This window comes from Ochotona princeps, chromosome 3 (genome assembly GCF_030435755.1).
Source record: "Ochotona princeps isolate mOchPri1 chromosome 3, mOchPri1.hap1, whole genome shotgun sequence".
NCBI classification, from domain to species: Eukaryota; Metazoa; Chordata; class Mammalia; order Lagomorpha; family Ochotonidae; genus Ochotona; species Ochotona princeps.
In genome coordinates this window covers 79311325-79328493 of record NC_080834.1, presented here as the reverse complement: position 1 = coordinate 79328493, position 17169 = coordinate 79311325, and the positions used below count along the sequence as shown (strand labels likewise).

The 17169-nt window shown below is 41.6% G+C and overlaps 1 protein-coding gene across 1 annotated transcript in view; it reads right to left on the bottom strand.

Moving 5' to 3' along the window:
* The window catches only part of GRAMD1C (GRAM domain containing 1C), a 105976-nt gene that overhangs the window by 37259 nt on the left and 51548 nt on the right, over nucleotides 1-17169 (bottom strand). Inside the window, exons 6-7 of the mRNA XM_004577892.3 lie at nucleotides 11613-11693; nucleotides 1544-1662 (exon numbers count right to left, since the gene is read on the bottom strand). Coding sequence (XP_004577949.2) covers nucleotides 1544-1662; nucleotides 11613-11693 — 200 coding nt within the window. The remainder of the gene's footprint in view (nucleotides 1-1543; nucleotides 1663-11612; nucleotides 11694-17169) is intronic.

The window sequence follows — 17169 nt, the reverse complement described above, 5'->3', positions numbered from 1 at the left end:
GCAGCCGACAAAGAGAGCACCAGGACAGACATGCTGAACTTCATAGAAGACAAATAAAAATGCATGTACAATGGGGTTAAAAAAAAAGGGGTGGGTGGAACTATGACATATTGATGCTAAACAATCTAAATAGGATCAGCATAACTAGCAAACTATCTAGATAAGTGAAATTTTTGTGTGTCTGTTGAGACTCAGAACATTTCCATTTTAAGACTTACTTACTATAGAAATGTAAATAACATCTTTATTCAGATGTAATTCACAATCCTAAAATTCACCCCATGTTATGGGGCCCAGGGTAGTGGCAAACAGTGTTAATCCTCTCCTACAACTGTCAGCTTCCTGTGAGTGCCAGTTCCTGTTCTGGCTTCCAATCCAGCTCCCTGCTTATGGCCTGAAGTAGAGCATGGCTCAGGGCCTTAAGCCACAGTACCCACATGGGAGACCAGAGGAAGCTCCTGGATCCTGGCTTCAGATAGGATCAGCTAAGCTTCAGCAGTTGCAGACACTTGGGGTGTGAATCAGCGTATGGAGGACCTCTCCCTGTCTCTCCTTCTCCCTCTGTAAAAATCTGCTTTTCAATTAAAAATAAAATAAATATTTTTAAAAATAGTAAATAAAAAATTAAAGTGCACCATGTAGTCAGTGGTTTGCAGATTTGGGCAGCCATTAGTACTACTTAACTTTTTCACAGTCATCGCCCCACAAAGAATCCGTGTATCCACTAGCAGTCTCTTTCATTCTCCCTGCTTCTCAGCTCCTGATAATTAAAGAACTCTTCTGTCTCTGTGAATTTACTGCTTCTGGACTCCATCCTATTTACAGTCATACAGTATGTAGTCTCTCATGACCAAGTGGCTTCTCTCAGTGTACTGTCTGCCTTGTTAATGTACTCATACTGTTCTCACTTGTGTCCATTGCTATGGCCTTGATTGCCAATAGCAAAATGTACATGTAGTTACACAGATAAATTAAAAAAAAAAAAAACTCCACTCTTTGAATCATTATTGGCCAAAAATAATCCCTCCCCACCAACAAATTTTTATCACATTATCTATTATTTTTGTTTGGGTCCTAACTATTTGCTTCCCAAAGCACTATAAGTCCTTTCACTAATTATTGAATATTTGTTGAATATCAGCCACATGCCATCGCTGTACTAGGGAATCCTTGAGAAAATGCCATATTGTCACTCTAACTTTTAAAACATTCACCATTTAATTTATCTCATTATCATCTATGAACTCAGAGATCTCAGTAGCCACTTTTTTTGAATCCTTAATAAAAAGGCTAACTACAATCAAGCTTTGCACAAATCCAAGATGACATAGCTACCTGGATAACATTTCTTTACTTATCCTACATTTGCTTATTTATTTAACAAACTTAGTCTCTGTCCACACATTTCACCCTATCAACTACGAGAACAAACAGGCAAACTGCATCCAAAAGTGAACTAACAGAAATTCAGATTTAGTAGGTGCTAAAATAATCTTGCTTTAATGATGAAAAAATCCTGGTATTTCAAAATAGTTTACTGTACCTTGATTGCCCATTGTCCTGAATTGACAGTGACAAGCTTTCCATCTCTTCAGCACTCAGGCCTAGCTCAGTGCCATAGTTCTGCTGGACCAGCTGCCAGAATTCCTGTCTGGACAGGCTCTATGATGACAGAAAAATTACTGTGAGCATTAAACAATACAAAGATAATGTGGAGATCGAAAACTCAAAAATGTTGAAGCCAAACTGCAGCTACTAGATGTCTGACTTTGGCAGTGATTTGGTCTTTCTCTGTCTTTGTTTTCCTCATCTATAAAAATGGCCTAATAAAGTCTACCTGACAGACTTGATATGAAGAATAAAAGGATGATTTTAAAAGGTAGCATTTAATAACTACTAGCTTTAGGAATTTAAAATGTTTAATTTTTATGTGAAATAACTGTTCATAGTTTCTGGTTATTCCTGAACTCATTTTAAACTCATGTTATAGATTAAAATGATGGGTTCTGAGCTGCTGTAAAGGACTCTGAATGGTGAATGGTAGTGGTAGACAGGTTGGACCGTGCATGCATTACACTGCAAACAAAAGCAATAAGTACTTTGATAACCAAGTATACGATTTCTAGCAATACAAATGTTAGCTACATGATTTTAAGCAAGGCAGAAGGAGGCAGAGTAGCACTTGAAGCAATTAATGACAAGATCCAGCATCTCTTTCATTTGTTCAACAGATACTTATTCACTGCCATCTAAACGTGATTCACTGCAATTCTTGCTAATGGAGACAAAACGAAGCAGAAGCTCCTCACACAACTCATGATACAGTGTAAGAGACATGGGACATCCGTAAGTTAAATAAGACAAGACACAATAAACACATGGCTGTGCTAAAACACTGGAAGGATCAACAGATGTGTAAATTCTGAAGGAAAGGTTACTAAGGACTAAGGCAATCAGCTAAGGTTTTACCCTGAAGAAGGGTTTTCAGCTGAGCAGAACAAACAATTAGAATGAGGAAAAGGATAAATGAAAAAAGTTGGAGAGAAGCAAACAAACATAAAAATATAAATACGGGAAAGTAGGTAGGGTTTGTTTTAAAGCCAATTAATAGTCTATCAGCCTAACTGGAGTAAAAATCTTTACGATGGGACAAAGTCAAGTAAATAGAGCTTTTAGGGGCCAACACCTACAGATGCTTTGAATTCTTCGCCAGAGTGCCCCATAACAAATACCACTTCATGTAATTAAAACAACATTTATTCCAAAGAAACGCCACCTCTTATTTTTCTCTCCTTTCTTTTCTCCATCTAGTAGCTGTGGTATCTTTGTTTATCAGGTGATCTCCATTACACCCGATGGAAACTTAGAAATTAAGAGCAACATTTCTGCACTTTAGGCCACTAATCTCCAATTTTCCAAATCTCTAGAATTCCACAAGAGCAGCTGGGGGAAAAGTGAGTCATTATCAGTATTTCAGAATGTTGAAATGATCCAAATAGTTACCTAAAGCAAAGATATTCAAGACAAGTAAAACTGCAAGCCTCTTTGAGCTGAATTATATTCAGCTGCAGTGCCTGTCTTAGCCTGAGAAACTCTTCTCAGAAATAATGTATGTCTCACAAATAGCAATGTTCTAATATTTAGTACTTCAGCCCTTTTTGGTGAACATTTTAAAAGTTTTTTGAAGCACTGCATCCAAAGAACAATAAAATGGGTTATCAGTGGCAGAGACAAAGGAGCCCCTGTCTTGGATCCTAAAGGAACACCTAGACATTTCTCTTCTGACTTCCACTCCAGCAGTCACCTGTGAACATTTTCATAATGACAGCTCACACTACTAATTAACTAATTCTTCCAAAGTCATTATCTTTGAAATACATTCAGTGTCATAAAAAGAAAGTTAATTTTACAAAAAGGGACAAGCAATATTTCAACATTTCTACTCATATAAGATTTTTATGTTTCTAAGTTAAATATTAAACTATTGCAAAGGCAGAATAAAGCAAATAGATAAATCAATGATGAATACTGAGAAATGTTCCTAAGAGTGAAAGAAATAAAACTGATTGTAACAGAAATACTAAAAGCAAAAACATAATTTCATTATACTACTTAAGTGTTTTAAATATTATATAGAATACTGTCACAAAAAGTAAGGCAATTTCAATTTATAATTTAGTCCATAATTTAAATATATACATATATAATGGGCTACTAGAAAATAAGATAGAATTGAATTCACAACCTCGTAGATTTGCTAATTTCTTTAAAAATGACTTTTTCTACAAAGTTGTCTAGTTGCTACCAAAAGGTGGCTATGAATTGCCACGATGAACTTTCAAACATGGGTCCAGTCTGATGCTCACAGTTCTTTCAATAAGCAGCCACAGAACCAGTCTGCCTGAGCAACCTTTATAATCAACCTAAATCGTAAACAAAAGCTGACCACCTACCTGGGAACAAAGGACAGTCTCCCCGTTTCAGCCTACAGAGCGCTCTGACAAAATAAAGATGAACCAAGCAGTAATCAGATAAGGGTCAAGTCAGAAGATCAATTTCTGACCCAGAAAGCTTTGCATTCTAAGTGTGCTACAAAGCCTTCCTCTGCTGCACAGCTCCAAATATTTCACAACAACTATGTAAAATCACAGCTTCAGTCTCCTAATTTTATTCAGAGAAGCTTTTCCTTACAAAAAGGAAGTTCTAAGTGGTTTAAACGACATTATTTGTTACTTCCTGGTTTGTAGTATCAGCACTCTATGCAAGGTTGCAGGTCAGAGCCCAGAATTGGAAGTTACATCTCACTCTACAGGTTCCTAAGCCACTCCTACCAGCAGGAGATAGGTAAACAGGTTTTTATTAAAGGGACAGCTCCCGATTTCTTCCCCTCTTCACAGGTTAGAAACAAAATGAAAATGAAAATATTTTGCTTATGTTCCATTAGTGTAAAACATCTACGGCAAAATTATCTTAATTTCACTTTAAAAATTAACTAGTAATTATATTTTCTTCTGCACACTACCACTTTTAATGTAGCTCTGTCAATGTCATTACTTCATGCATGCACTTCTTCACTACTAATGTAGCATTCTCATCAGATCCCCGCCTTACCTCTTAATGACTACAGAGGTGACAGTCTTACACAGCACTGCAAATGGAATCTCAGGAAACAGTAAGAAGAGCCAGTTACCATTCAGGTGAAGTAATTCCAATAAGCACTTGGCATATCTTCTCCATCATTGCAAAGTTTAAGATAACGTCTCCATTACTCAGTAATTTTTCCCTTTGAAAATACTGGTGACTTTAGCTTATTCAGAGACATTATCTGGCAGCAATCTAAGCTACCATAACACTTTGACAAATCTCACCTACCTATTCCAATTTCCCACAAGTTTTCTTCTAAATAAAAAGTAAAAAAAAACTTGCCTTAATTTTTAGCTGGTCACTCCACTTAGTGAAATGTGTAGACAGGTCAAATGCTACTTTAAATACAAAGAGGAGTATTAAAAGCCTATCACTTGGGCGTTTAATGAGGTGATGCCATCTACTGGTATTAGTTCTAGCTTCTCTGCTTCTAACCCAGCTTCCTGTAAGGTACACCCTGGAAGGCAGCAGGTGATAACTCAAATAGCCGGATTCCTGCCACCCACATGAGAGACTGAGTCCTGGTTCTACCCACAGCAGTTTTAAGCATTCGGGGAGTGAACCAATGGATGGAAAATCTCTGTCTCTCTCTCCTCTCTACGTAACTCTGCCTTTCATATAAATAAATAACTCTTTAAAAAAGACCTTGGGCTGGCATGTAATGGCATAGTTGATAAAGCCCCTGTCTGTGACTCCAGCATCCCACATGGCAGTGCCAGCTCAAATTCTGGCTTCTCTGCTTCCAATACAGTTAACTTTCAATGTGCTTGGTAAAGAAATAAGAAATGTCCCATGTTCATGGGCCCTTGCCCCCTGGAGTTACAGGGTACTTGCTTTGCCCTGGCCCACACTTGGCTATTGTGGCCATTTGGGAAGTGAACCACTGGATGGAAGATCTCTGTCTCTCCTCCCCTCTTTGTCACTCTGCCTTTTAAATAAATAAAATAAATAAAATAAATAGTTTTTTAAAAAGAGTTCCTTTAACACATTATAGTAGGTCTTGGCTGGAATTATAGATAAGTAAATTTAATGTACTGTATAATCCAAACAGCTATGGGAAAAAATATTGCAAGTGATAGTTATCTACTTATTTTGCTAATCATAAAACTCCTTACAGCAGCCCACTGGTATACACAGCAAAACTAAACTTAGTAGGCTCAGGGGAAAGATAGAGCCCAGAAAAGAAAATCCAACCTGTAATAGATAAGAAGAGGAGTGGCCAGAAAAAAAAAAGTTGAAGGGAAATACCACAGGGGTACAAGGAAGGGTCAAAAAGAATGTTGTCAGGGAAGTCAAGGGACAAAGATGTTTCAAAATGGAAGCATCACACAATAGCTTCAAATGCTGCTTAAAGGTCAAGCACACTAGGGCAAATGCAAACACCCAGAGCAGTAAAGCAGCTTGGCGGGTCAGGTCACCAAGGTCAGAGTGTGTGTGCTGGGCGAGGAAGGTAGGGAAGAGGGGTGATGAGAGTCACAAGGCAAGAAGGAAGTAGCTCGGTCATAAACCTGTGTGCTATGCCAAGAACACAGACTTCATACATATATAAACACACACACATAGAGAAACTACATATATACATGTATGTATATATAGTGTATATGTATGTATGTGTATATATATATAGTGCTTTCATAGAGAAAAGTAAGGAAATTAGACTATATACACAAAAGACAACCCTTTAAAATCACTACCACTTGGCAACAACCTCAAGGACAGATTAGAGTGATAAAAAGACATGGTTATGAGACTGTTATAACAGTAGAAGCTGGAAATGATGAAGTCCATGGAGACCACCAAACAGTTGCTGCAAAGGATAAGAAACAAGCATATGCCCAGGTTTCTGCCTGTAGGAGGTGGTAATGGTTCTCTGATCATGGGAAAACAGGCAGAAAAGTTCTGCTAACCAAAAAAGGAAAACTGAGGAAACAATATAAGAATACAAAATTACATCAGGCCTGGTGCAGTAGACTAGCAGCTAGAATCTTTGCCTTGAACGCACGGAGATCTGATAAGGGCACCGGTTCTAATCCTGGCAGTCCTGCTTCCCATCTAGCTCCCAGCTCCCTGGGAAAGCAATCGAGGACGGCCCAAAGCCTTGGGACCCTGCACCTGCAGTGGAGACCCAGAAGAGGCTCTAGTCTTCTGGCTTTAGATTGACTCAGCTCCAGCTGTTGCGGCCACTTGGGGAGTGAATCATCGGACAGAAAATCTTCCTGTCTCTCCTCCTCTCTGTATATCTGACTTTTCAATAAAAATAAAATAAATCAATTTTATAAAAAATAATACAGAATACATCTATACTTCCAGGCTATGACATAGCACATGTGATTAAAACAGCAATTCTGCATTAATTTCTCCCAAGGTTTGAAAATTACTTTTATTAGATTTGTATAATGACTGAAAAATTTCTAAAATTCTAAATAACTTAGAAAGAAATGATGATCGGAGAATCATTTAAAAAAAGAAGAGGATTCAGGGCCCAGAGCGGTGGCCTAGCAGTAAATCCCTCACCTTGAACACCCCGGGATCCCATATGGGTGCCGGTCCTAATTCCAGCAGCTCCTCTTCCCATCCAGCTCCCTGCTTGTGGCCTGGGAAAACAGTCGAGTACGGCCCAAAGCCTTGGGACCCTGCACCCGCGTGAGAGACCTAAAGGAAGTTCCTGGCTGCTGGTTTTGGATCGGCACACGGCCTTTAGAGTCACTTGGGGAGTGAATCATCGGATGGAAGATCTTCCTCTTTGTCTCTCCTCCTCTGTATATCTGACTTTGCAATAATAATAATAATAATAAATCTTAAAAATTAAAAAGAGGAGGAATCAGTGAGGTTGAGCCATCCACAGAAGACACCTGGAAGTCAGTCTTCCCAAAGAATCACAGGGGACGTTGGTTTACAGCTGACCAACTTTTGGAGAATGGCCTCAGTGTCGGCAGCCCCAGAGTGCAGCGTGGAAGAGCCACACCCATGCCCACAAGCAGCATACTAAGCAGAGTAGGAGAACATTCTTTTCTAGAAATCTTCGATTCTGGAGCAGGTACGGCAGCACAGTGCGTTAAATCACTGCTTTGGATTCCCATAGGCCTTATCACCATGCTTAGTTTCAAGTCCCACCTCGGTTCCTGATCCAGCACCTTGAACACGTGCTCCCTGGGAGGCTTGGATTCCTGCCACCTGTGTGGGAGCCCCACATGGAATCTCTCGCTCCTGGCTTCATCCTAGCCCAACCCCAGCTGTTGCCGGTATTTGAAGAACAAATCAGCAGATGAAAGGCTTCTGTTTCTCCCTCCTTCTGTCCTTCTACCTTTCAAGTACATCTTTCAAAAAGAAAGAAAAAAATATTTAATTCTGCCACACAGGGTACCTGTATACTTGGAAAGTCAGAGTAGTATTCAGAAAGTTGCACAATAAGCATGCAGTAAGAGCAAAGGTAGATGGCTTAAGGGGTAATTTACTATGACCTTGTTGAGGCTTGATGAATCATCTCTGCCCCATCTCCATACACTCCATACACTTTGCTCTACACTGAGCAAAGTCTGCTTGAGTGAACCTAATATTCTGTCCTAAATTCTTTTTTAAAAATACATTTAGTTTTTGGGTCAGGCATGGTAGGCTAGCAGCTGAAGTTCTCACCTTGAATACGCCAGGATCCCATATGGGTGCCGGTTCTAGTCCCAACAGCCCCATTTCCCATCCAGCTCCCTGCATGTGGCCTGGAAAAGCAGTTGAGGACAGCGCAAAGCCTTGGGACCTGCACCCACATGGGGGACCCAGAAGAAGCTCCTGGCTCCTGGCTCAGATTGGCTCAGCTCCAGCCATTGCAGCCGCTTGGGGAATGAAGCAAGGGACAAAGGATCTTCCTCTCTGTCTCTCCTCTTCTTTTTTCAATACACAAAAATTAAGTTTACAAACATATTTAGTTTTCATTATAGACAAAGACAAGGCTGGGTCAGCCAATCTGGACCTCAATCCAAGTCTCCCACTGTTGTCTCCCAGGGTGTGCATTCACAGGAAGGTGGACTAGAAGTGGAGTAGCCAGGACTCAGACCAGACCCTCCAAATGGGCTGTGGGTAGTCTAAGCAGTTAGTTAACTACTGGGCTCCTCATCCCATCTTCTCAGTAATTAAAGCACATGGAAAATAACAATTCTTTTCAGCCACTGAGGATAACTTCAAGATAATCATTTGTTCTCCCTTTGTGTAGAGAAGGCTAAAGAAACTGAGCTAAATAATACTGAAAGATGCACACACATACACACAAATGCATACTGAACTTAGGGTATAACCTGAATGTTTCTGAAACTAAATTTTTGTGCCTTCTCCTCATCTACTGTCTTTTCCTTGAGCAAAGAAATTTTAAAATATCTTGTGAGTTATATATAGTGATGATTTGAACTCTATATCATTGGCATTTTATTAAAAGGCATCATTGTGAAAGTATTTATTTGGCATCTGCTACATGTAATACATAACTTTTGACCCGCACTGGCATACTTTTGTGAGTAAAACATTCATGACTCACTCTTTACTTTGCTGGAGGCTTAAACCCACAATGTTCCACTCTGTCCTGGGGAAATCAGGGTATGTGCCAAACTTGTTCTACAGTAAACACTGAGCTTGTTCCTGGACATTCAACTGCAAACAAGACAGACAGAGCTCTTGTCCTCAAGGTGTGAAGGTCAGGCAAGCACAGAACAATGTTATAAAGGAGAAGCACCAGGTGTTACAGAGGGGGAGCGAATGACAGTTTTACTAGAGTCTCCTTTAGAATTAGGGATGGGAACAAGTCATACTTCCCAAGCCAAAACCCTAGCACAGAAAACACATGTACAACATTGCAGGAAGCAGAATGGGATGGGTACACAGATCTGTGGCTGGAGCAGTGTCTTCAGTCAGATTGTATGGTCCATATATAAAATTTTAGGTTTTTATTCCAAGAACAATGGGCAGTAATCAGGAAATTATATATAAACATACATATGTGTGTATATAAAATAAGCATATATATAGCCTTATACATATTTTTGGTTTTTAAAAAATATTTATTTATTTTTATTGGAAAGGCAGATCAGATTTACAGAGAGAAGGAGACACAGGGAGAAACACCTGTCCGCTTGTTCACTCCCCAAATAGCCGCAATGGCCACAGCTGAGCCAATCTGAAACCAGGAGCCTGGAGCTTCTTCCAGGTCTCCCACACAGGTGCAGCATCTCAAAGCCCTGGGTCATCCTCTACTGCTTTCCCAAGCCACAAGCAGGGAACTGGATGGGCAGTGGAGCAGCAGAAACACAAACCAGTGTCCATATGTGATCCTGCTGCTTGCAAGGTGAGGATTCAGCCACTGAGTCATTGTGCCAAGTTCCAAATACATTTTTGTTATGAAAACGCTTTATTCAAGGTTCAACAAAACTATTTCTATATTGGGTCACAGAGGAATATTTCATGTCTTTATCAAAAATGTTCACCTCTACCACCTTAGTGTAAAAACAGCCACAGACGGATATGTAATCATATAAGCATGACTGTGTCCCAATGAAACTTAATTTAGACACTGAAATGTGAACTGCCATGTGTCAGAAAACATTCTTTTGGATTTATTTTTTGGGTTGTAATTTTAAAATGTTAAGACCAATGATGGGCATTTGGTACAGCAGTTAAACCTCAACGTGGGATGTCCAGATTCCAGAATGGAATGGCTGTGATCAAGTTCCAGCTCTACCTCTGAATCTATCTTCCTGCTGATGCTGACCCTGGGAGGTAGCTGCTATTCACATGGGAGACCCACACATCACCGGGTTCAGCCTGACCCAGCTGCAGCTTTTGCATGCATCTGGGGAGTGAACCAGTAGGTGGAATGTCTCTCTGTTTCTGTATCTCTCTGTGTGTCTCCTTGCCTTTCAAACAAAAATGTACCAAGCAAATGACTTGCAATAATATTTTTACAGAATTGTATGGTTAAATTGCATATTTTATGGCTTTTGGTTTTTTTCCTTTCTTTTGGACTGTTACACAAGATAAAAAGACGATCAATGTGGTTTTATGACTTTGAAAAACAACTGGAAATAAACTGAGGCTTGAAATATTATATATACAGTATCAAGAACATATCAAGCACCTAGCATTCTGTCTGATGCCCAACACTTCATACATGAGCACTATTATTACCGTCATAGATACTAGTACATTAAGCAAATGACATTGTTCCTTAAAGTTCACTAGGAGAATAGAAGAATGATAGTGGGCTTTTTTTTTTTCTAGTTCCTTTTCTTGGTGAACTCACTTTTTTAGGTGGATTGTCCATTTCTTCCTTCATTGTTAGTCTTTGCTTCCTGGCTCTCCTACTACATGCATATAGGTTTATGACTGTTACAATTTTCAGACGAAATGACCCTTTCATTATAACAAAATGTTCTTCTCTATCTCAATGAGTTTTGTCCTAAAATCTATTTTGTCTGAAATTAATATTATCACAATATTGGTTATTGTTTGTATGTATATTATTTTCCTTCCTTTTCCTTTGAATCAACCCGAGCCTTTGAATCTAACTTGTCTCTAGAGATATGTCTGGATCATATATTTTTCATTTTGTTTTCTGAGTGAATTATTTAATGCATTTATGTTTAACCATCTATGTAATGTCTGTCGTTCTGCTTTCTTTTTCTACATGTTTCAACTTTTTGTCCTTCCAGCCCTCCTTTACTGTGTGTAAAACAAATATTTTCCAGTGTAGCATTTTAATTCCTTCAATGTTTCTCTTATTATGTTTTTGGGGGGGTTGTGTGTGGTTATTCTATAGATTATAATGAATACTTTATAACTGTAGATCTTGACTTGCTTGACATTTTTTCTTAGAATTTATCTAGGCAAAATCCAGTTTAGAGAAATAAAGTCAGTTCTTAAGTCACAGACACTGTTTGGGTCTACAGCGAGAGCTTCTTAGAGCAAGCATCTGCCTCTGGTACACTTACCTTGTCTAATAACACATTCTGCCACAACCTAAAGATACTGAGGTAACTTCTATCTCTTGCACCAAATGATGTAAAGAAAAACTACAAAGAAAAAGAGTAAGACAATTTTAGAGTCATGTAAAATAAGCCTGTGGGGATTTGCTATCGCCAAAACTACCAGGGCACCAATGCTGCTTTTAGCTACTATTTTTATTTAACTTCTTTATTGCATTAGGAAAAAAACAGGTGACTATTGCACAAAGTGCAATTCTACAATAAATGGTAGCTTACACTACACACAATCTTGTCTCTGTTTAATGGGAAAAAGGCCCTTTGAATACAGAGCTATTTATGTTCACCTTTGCTTTAGTATTAAAATTAATCCAAAAAACAAAAATAAAGATTTATTTTATTCTGAACTTTGCAGAAAGATATGAATTAGGTGCAGTTTGAACCAGCTACACACAAAGAATAAGAAAAAAACTCTGAATGGATTTCAAAGATAGATTATTTTTAAGGATATTAATTTTAGATTATCTTTCATAATTTAAAAGTTTTAGAAATACCTATTTTTTCTATTTTAGATATACAATGCTCACATGAATACTGAAATGTTCTTTGTCATAGAGAAGTGGCAGGCTTGAATGTATAATTTCGTTTTCCTTCAGGCCTTTATCATTTTGTGTATCTGGCTGATTTTTCCAAAGCCATTTGAGAAAATGTGACAAGAAGCTGCCCCACACAGTATCTGAGTGTGTCCTCTCTTCCAATTTTTCCAAGCTTTTATGTCTGAGTAGTTATCTTCAGGCTCTATCCTGAGTTTATTAAGTAAACTGTCACCCTAATATTTCTGGATGTTAACAATTTTCATAGAATTCAAAATATTATCTTCCAATTTGGGTGGGTCTCAGGACGGGGCGTCTCATGCCTGGATCCCAGGTGCCAGCCACTACATGCATGTGGTGAGCTGTCCCCAGACCTGCCTGGGCTCTGGGGGCTTCTCCCTTCGGGGTGAGTACACCAGAGGGGAGGTCTCCGTGACTGGGCAGGTCTGGGGCCCACCTGCCGCCCTCATTGGGATTGGGGAGGGGCACGACCTTGGGCCTAGGAGTTTAAACTTCCAGCAGCCTCCCAGCTGCTGGTGGGACTCAGAGTGGGACGTCTCATGCCTGGATCCCAGATGCCAGCCACCACGTGCACGTGGTGAGCTGTCTCTGGGTGGCCAGTGTGCCATTTGGTGCCAGGCTCCTCCTGCTGGCTGCCTGTCCGGGCAGCTCTGGGGTTTTGGTTCTTTGAATCGCTGCTTAGGTAGCTCCAGGTAGCTCCGACTAAGCTTCTAAGACGTGAATCAATCGTAAAGATTCCCAATGACAGTAACTCTTCCTTTGAAAAACTCGTAATCACTGAACAATGCTGACCACCAAATACCAGTCCATGCAAAAGGTATGGCTTGGGGCTTGTCTAGCAGGATCATATCCTATTACCTGACATGATGATGGATCAGGAGATGGGTCACATTAGGCAGGGCCATGACATTAACTAGCACTCGAGAACCATATCTGGGAGTAGATTCTGTGAGGGATGTATGGAAATTCTAGCCCCACTGGTTAGCTCAAGGGTTGGGGTGGTGATGGACTAAGCTAAGTGTGACCAAGGAGCCTGCCATCAATCACAGGTAAAGGAACCCACAACAGTCTGGACAGGTCAAGGCAGCAGCACCCAAATGTGCATCCTGAATGGGGTGTTGGGTGGGCCGGGCTGCAACGTTCACCAGCACATACAAGGCCAAATGGAAGGCCAGATTTCGCTAGAACCTGGCCTAAAACCCATTGGTATGTATGAGAACTGGGTCTGGGAGTGGATTTAGTGGAGGAACTTGGGAAACACTGGTGAACATGTGGTCCAGACCTGGGGGTCAGACAAGCTGGGCAAAGTAGCTCCAACAGCTGGGTAATGTGTCAATTGGTAATGGAATAGGGTGGACCAGGCAGGACTGAGCAAACCTTAGCCCACAAGCAAAACAAGAGACTAGGATGGAGCATAGGTCATGCTGAGCTAGGCTCTTCCACCTACTGTTCTGCATGAGCCAGAAACGCTAAGCCACAGTGTCTAAGGCAGAGGTCGGACAGGTGAGGGGCTGAGCCAAGCTGAGTCAGAGCAACCACTGGCAGGCGCGTGATATACGGCTAGGAACAGGCCTGGTTGGGGAGCTAAGGGGACAACCCTAGCTGGGTGGAGGCTCCCACCAAGGGGCACGTGGGCTGGAATGGGGGCTACGTTCTGATCAGGAAACAGTTGTAGTCTCCCTTGGCACAAATGTGGACTGGGATTGGATGCACCAAGCCGGGTCAGACTCCAACACCGTCTGGTGTTCTAGAGGACCAGGGTAGATGTGGGATGAACTAGGCAAGGAATCAACTCCTACTGAGCCATGTGTGAGCCATATGTGAGCCATATGTGGGTATGGACGAGCCATGGCTGGGCTGAAACATCCAACAGCAAGGACCAGTTAGGGTTGAAGGCCAGTCAGGAAAAGCCACTGTTCCTGCTAGGACAGGAGGTGAACTGAGTAGGGCTGGTTCATGGACCCCCTGGTATGTGCAAAATCTGGCATTGGGAGAGGTTCTGATGGAGGAGCCTGGACAAGTCCTCTGACAGGACACAGACCCGCCAGGTAAGCACAAGAAACATGATAGGAAACAGCCCAGAACAGGCCATGGAAAGTTTCCCACTGGCATACATTTGGCATGGGTCAGGGGCGGACCAGGCTGAATCAGTTCTCTTCATCCACTGGCAAATCCAAGCACCAGAATCGTGTGGGTTGAGCCGGGTTCAGTCGCAACAAAAACTACTGCACAATACAGAATGCCAAGGTGAGGTTGCCTGTACCAGATGTGACCACAGCACCCAACCAGCATGTGTGAGAACCAGAGAGGGAGGGGGCGGAGCCGGCAGGGGAATAAGGGGTGGTTCCCTTGCTGGACAGCTACTCCCACTGGAGAGTGTGAGCTGGGATGGAGACAGACCAGACTGGGCAGGGCTACAGCACCTGTGCGCCTAATGCGGACCAGATCAGGGAAAAGCCAGGCTGGGCTGATTATTCCTACTGGTGCAAACAAAATTAGAGTGGGTAAGGGTTGTCTGGGCTTAGCCACAGCATCAGCTGGCAGAAGCTGGGGGCTAACTCTGTCAAGTCTAACCACAGAACTACCTGGAGAGTGCATAATCCGGGAGTGGGAGAGGCCTGGGAGGGAAATAGTGGGCTCCTCCCGCTTGCGTTACCACTTCCATGGGAGGGCACAAAAACTAGGACAGGGGCTGGGGTGGCTAGACAGATACCCAAAAGCATCTGTGTGGGCTGCATAGTGGAGCTAGTTAGAGGGAACAAAGCTTTAATACCCTTCGACATTTATGAGAGCCAAATCGGGTGTGGGACAGACTGAACTAGTCTGTTATACATCCTGGCAAACCAGGGTAGGGGGCAGATCTGATGGGGGTTATTGTGGATCGCTCCAACTAGGCTGCAGATCCCACTGGTCTATGCGAGGGCTGAGTATGTGCTGGGCAGAACCAGGCTGGACTGCAACACCCACTGGTTCCAGTGGAAGTCGGGGCTGAAAAGAGAACCAGCCCAGCAATTGCAATCACCAGCTGATTGGGATGATGGACTGTGCTGGGCCCTGTACTTGCATACAAGCTAACATACTAACACACAAGAATCTGGTCTGGGAACACCTCAGACAACATTTCTTTGGAGATCTCCCCAATCGAAATGCTGGACTCAGAACCCTAACCAAGAAAAGACAGAAGACAGAACAGGTCAATCAACCATCTCAGCTATATGTTGGCAGCGAAATACTGGGCAAACGGAGACTGTATAATGGACTATGTCAATCAGTGAATTCTTCAAAGACATCGTGCTTGGAGTGGCAAGATTGGCAGCGATTCATAACTGGTGAACTATCAAAACCACTTGAGCAGAACCTCGGAGCATGCCCTACATCCAGGACCTGGGGAGGGTGGGAAATTGGGTAGGCCTTCTCCCTTAATACCCCCCTTTAAACATCAAGGAAATAACATGGAAAAAAAAATAACCAATCACAATGTAAGGGATAAATGGTGATATTGGGTGGAGAAAATTTTAAAAAAAGGAGCATTTGGGGAGCTTTTCTTTTTTTTTTTTTTAAAGATTTATTCATTTTTTTATTACAGCCAGATATACACAGAGGAGGAGAGACAGAGAGGAAGATCTTCCGTCCGATGATTCACTCCCCAAGTGAGCTGCAACAGGCCAGTGCACGCCGATCCGAAGCCAGGAACCAGGAACCTCTTCCAGGTCTCCCACGCGGGTGCAGTGTCCCAATGCATTGGGCCGTCCTCAACTGCTTTCCCAGGCCACAAGCAGGGAGCTGGATGGGAAATGGAGCTGCCGGGATTAGAACCGGCGCCCATATGGGATCCTGGGGCTTTCAAGGCGAGGACTTTAGCTGCTAGGCCACGCCGCAGGGCCCGGGGATCTTTTCTTGAAAAAAAAAAACAAAGTCCTGATACCCAGAAAAAAAAATATTATCTTCTAATTCATTAAACTGAACTATTGCTATATGTTCTTCTTAAAGAAAAAATTTTACTGAAAGAATATATTCAGGCCCCAGAGTGGTGGCCTAGCGGCTAAAGTCCTCGCCTTGCACATGCTGGGATCCCATATGGGTGCCAGTTCTAATCCCAGAGGCTCCACTTCCCATCCAGCTCCCTGCTTGTGGCCTGGGAAAACAGTCGAGGACGGCCCAAAGCCTTGGGACCCTGCACCCGCATGGGAGACCTGGAAGAGCTCCTGGTTCCCGGCTTTGGATCAGCACGGTACCGACCTTTAGAGTCACTTGGGGAGTGAATCATCGGATGGAAGATCTTCCTCTCTGTCTCTCCTTCTCTCTGTATATCTGACTTTGCAATAAAAATAAATCTAAAAAAAAAAAATAATCAAAAGTTCTTCCAAATAGAATTACATATGTAATATGTAGCCTCTTGATTTTATTGCCTTTTATTCCCTTTTCGTAAAGTAAGTTGTTCTACCTAATTGTAATAATCTAACAATGCTATGAAATACAGAAATTAACAAATTCTCTTGGTCTTGTTTTCATATTGTGCTCTGCTTGCTTATTCCCTGCTTTTAATCTTAAACACCTTCTTATTTTTTTTTATTTACTCTAACATACAACCATTTGTTCCCAAAAAGTAAAATCTCCTGCCTCCTGTATAGTATACATACACTGCTGCCTTCCTTGATTTCTCTCTGAATGTCCAACTTCAAAAATGTAAAATAAAAAAAAATCTTGGTCCAACAGTAGTCTTAATTTTGGAAGAGTTCTGGATAATGATATCTTTAAGCTACTGGAACACAGAACATATTCTAGAACCTGACACAACTTAAAGAGCTAGAAATAACTTTCTTCCATCATAAAGCATCTAAAAGGAATTAAACTCTATAGTGCAGTTTTTCCCCCACAATGTTGGAAAAAGAGATCACTGGAGTAACATAGGAAGGAAGTAAAATTGTGGTCTCTGCAATTAAAACGCCTGG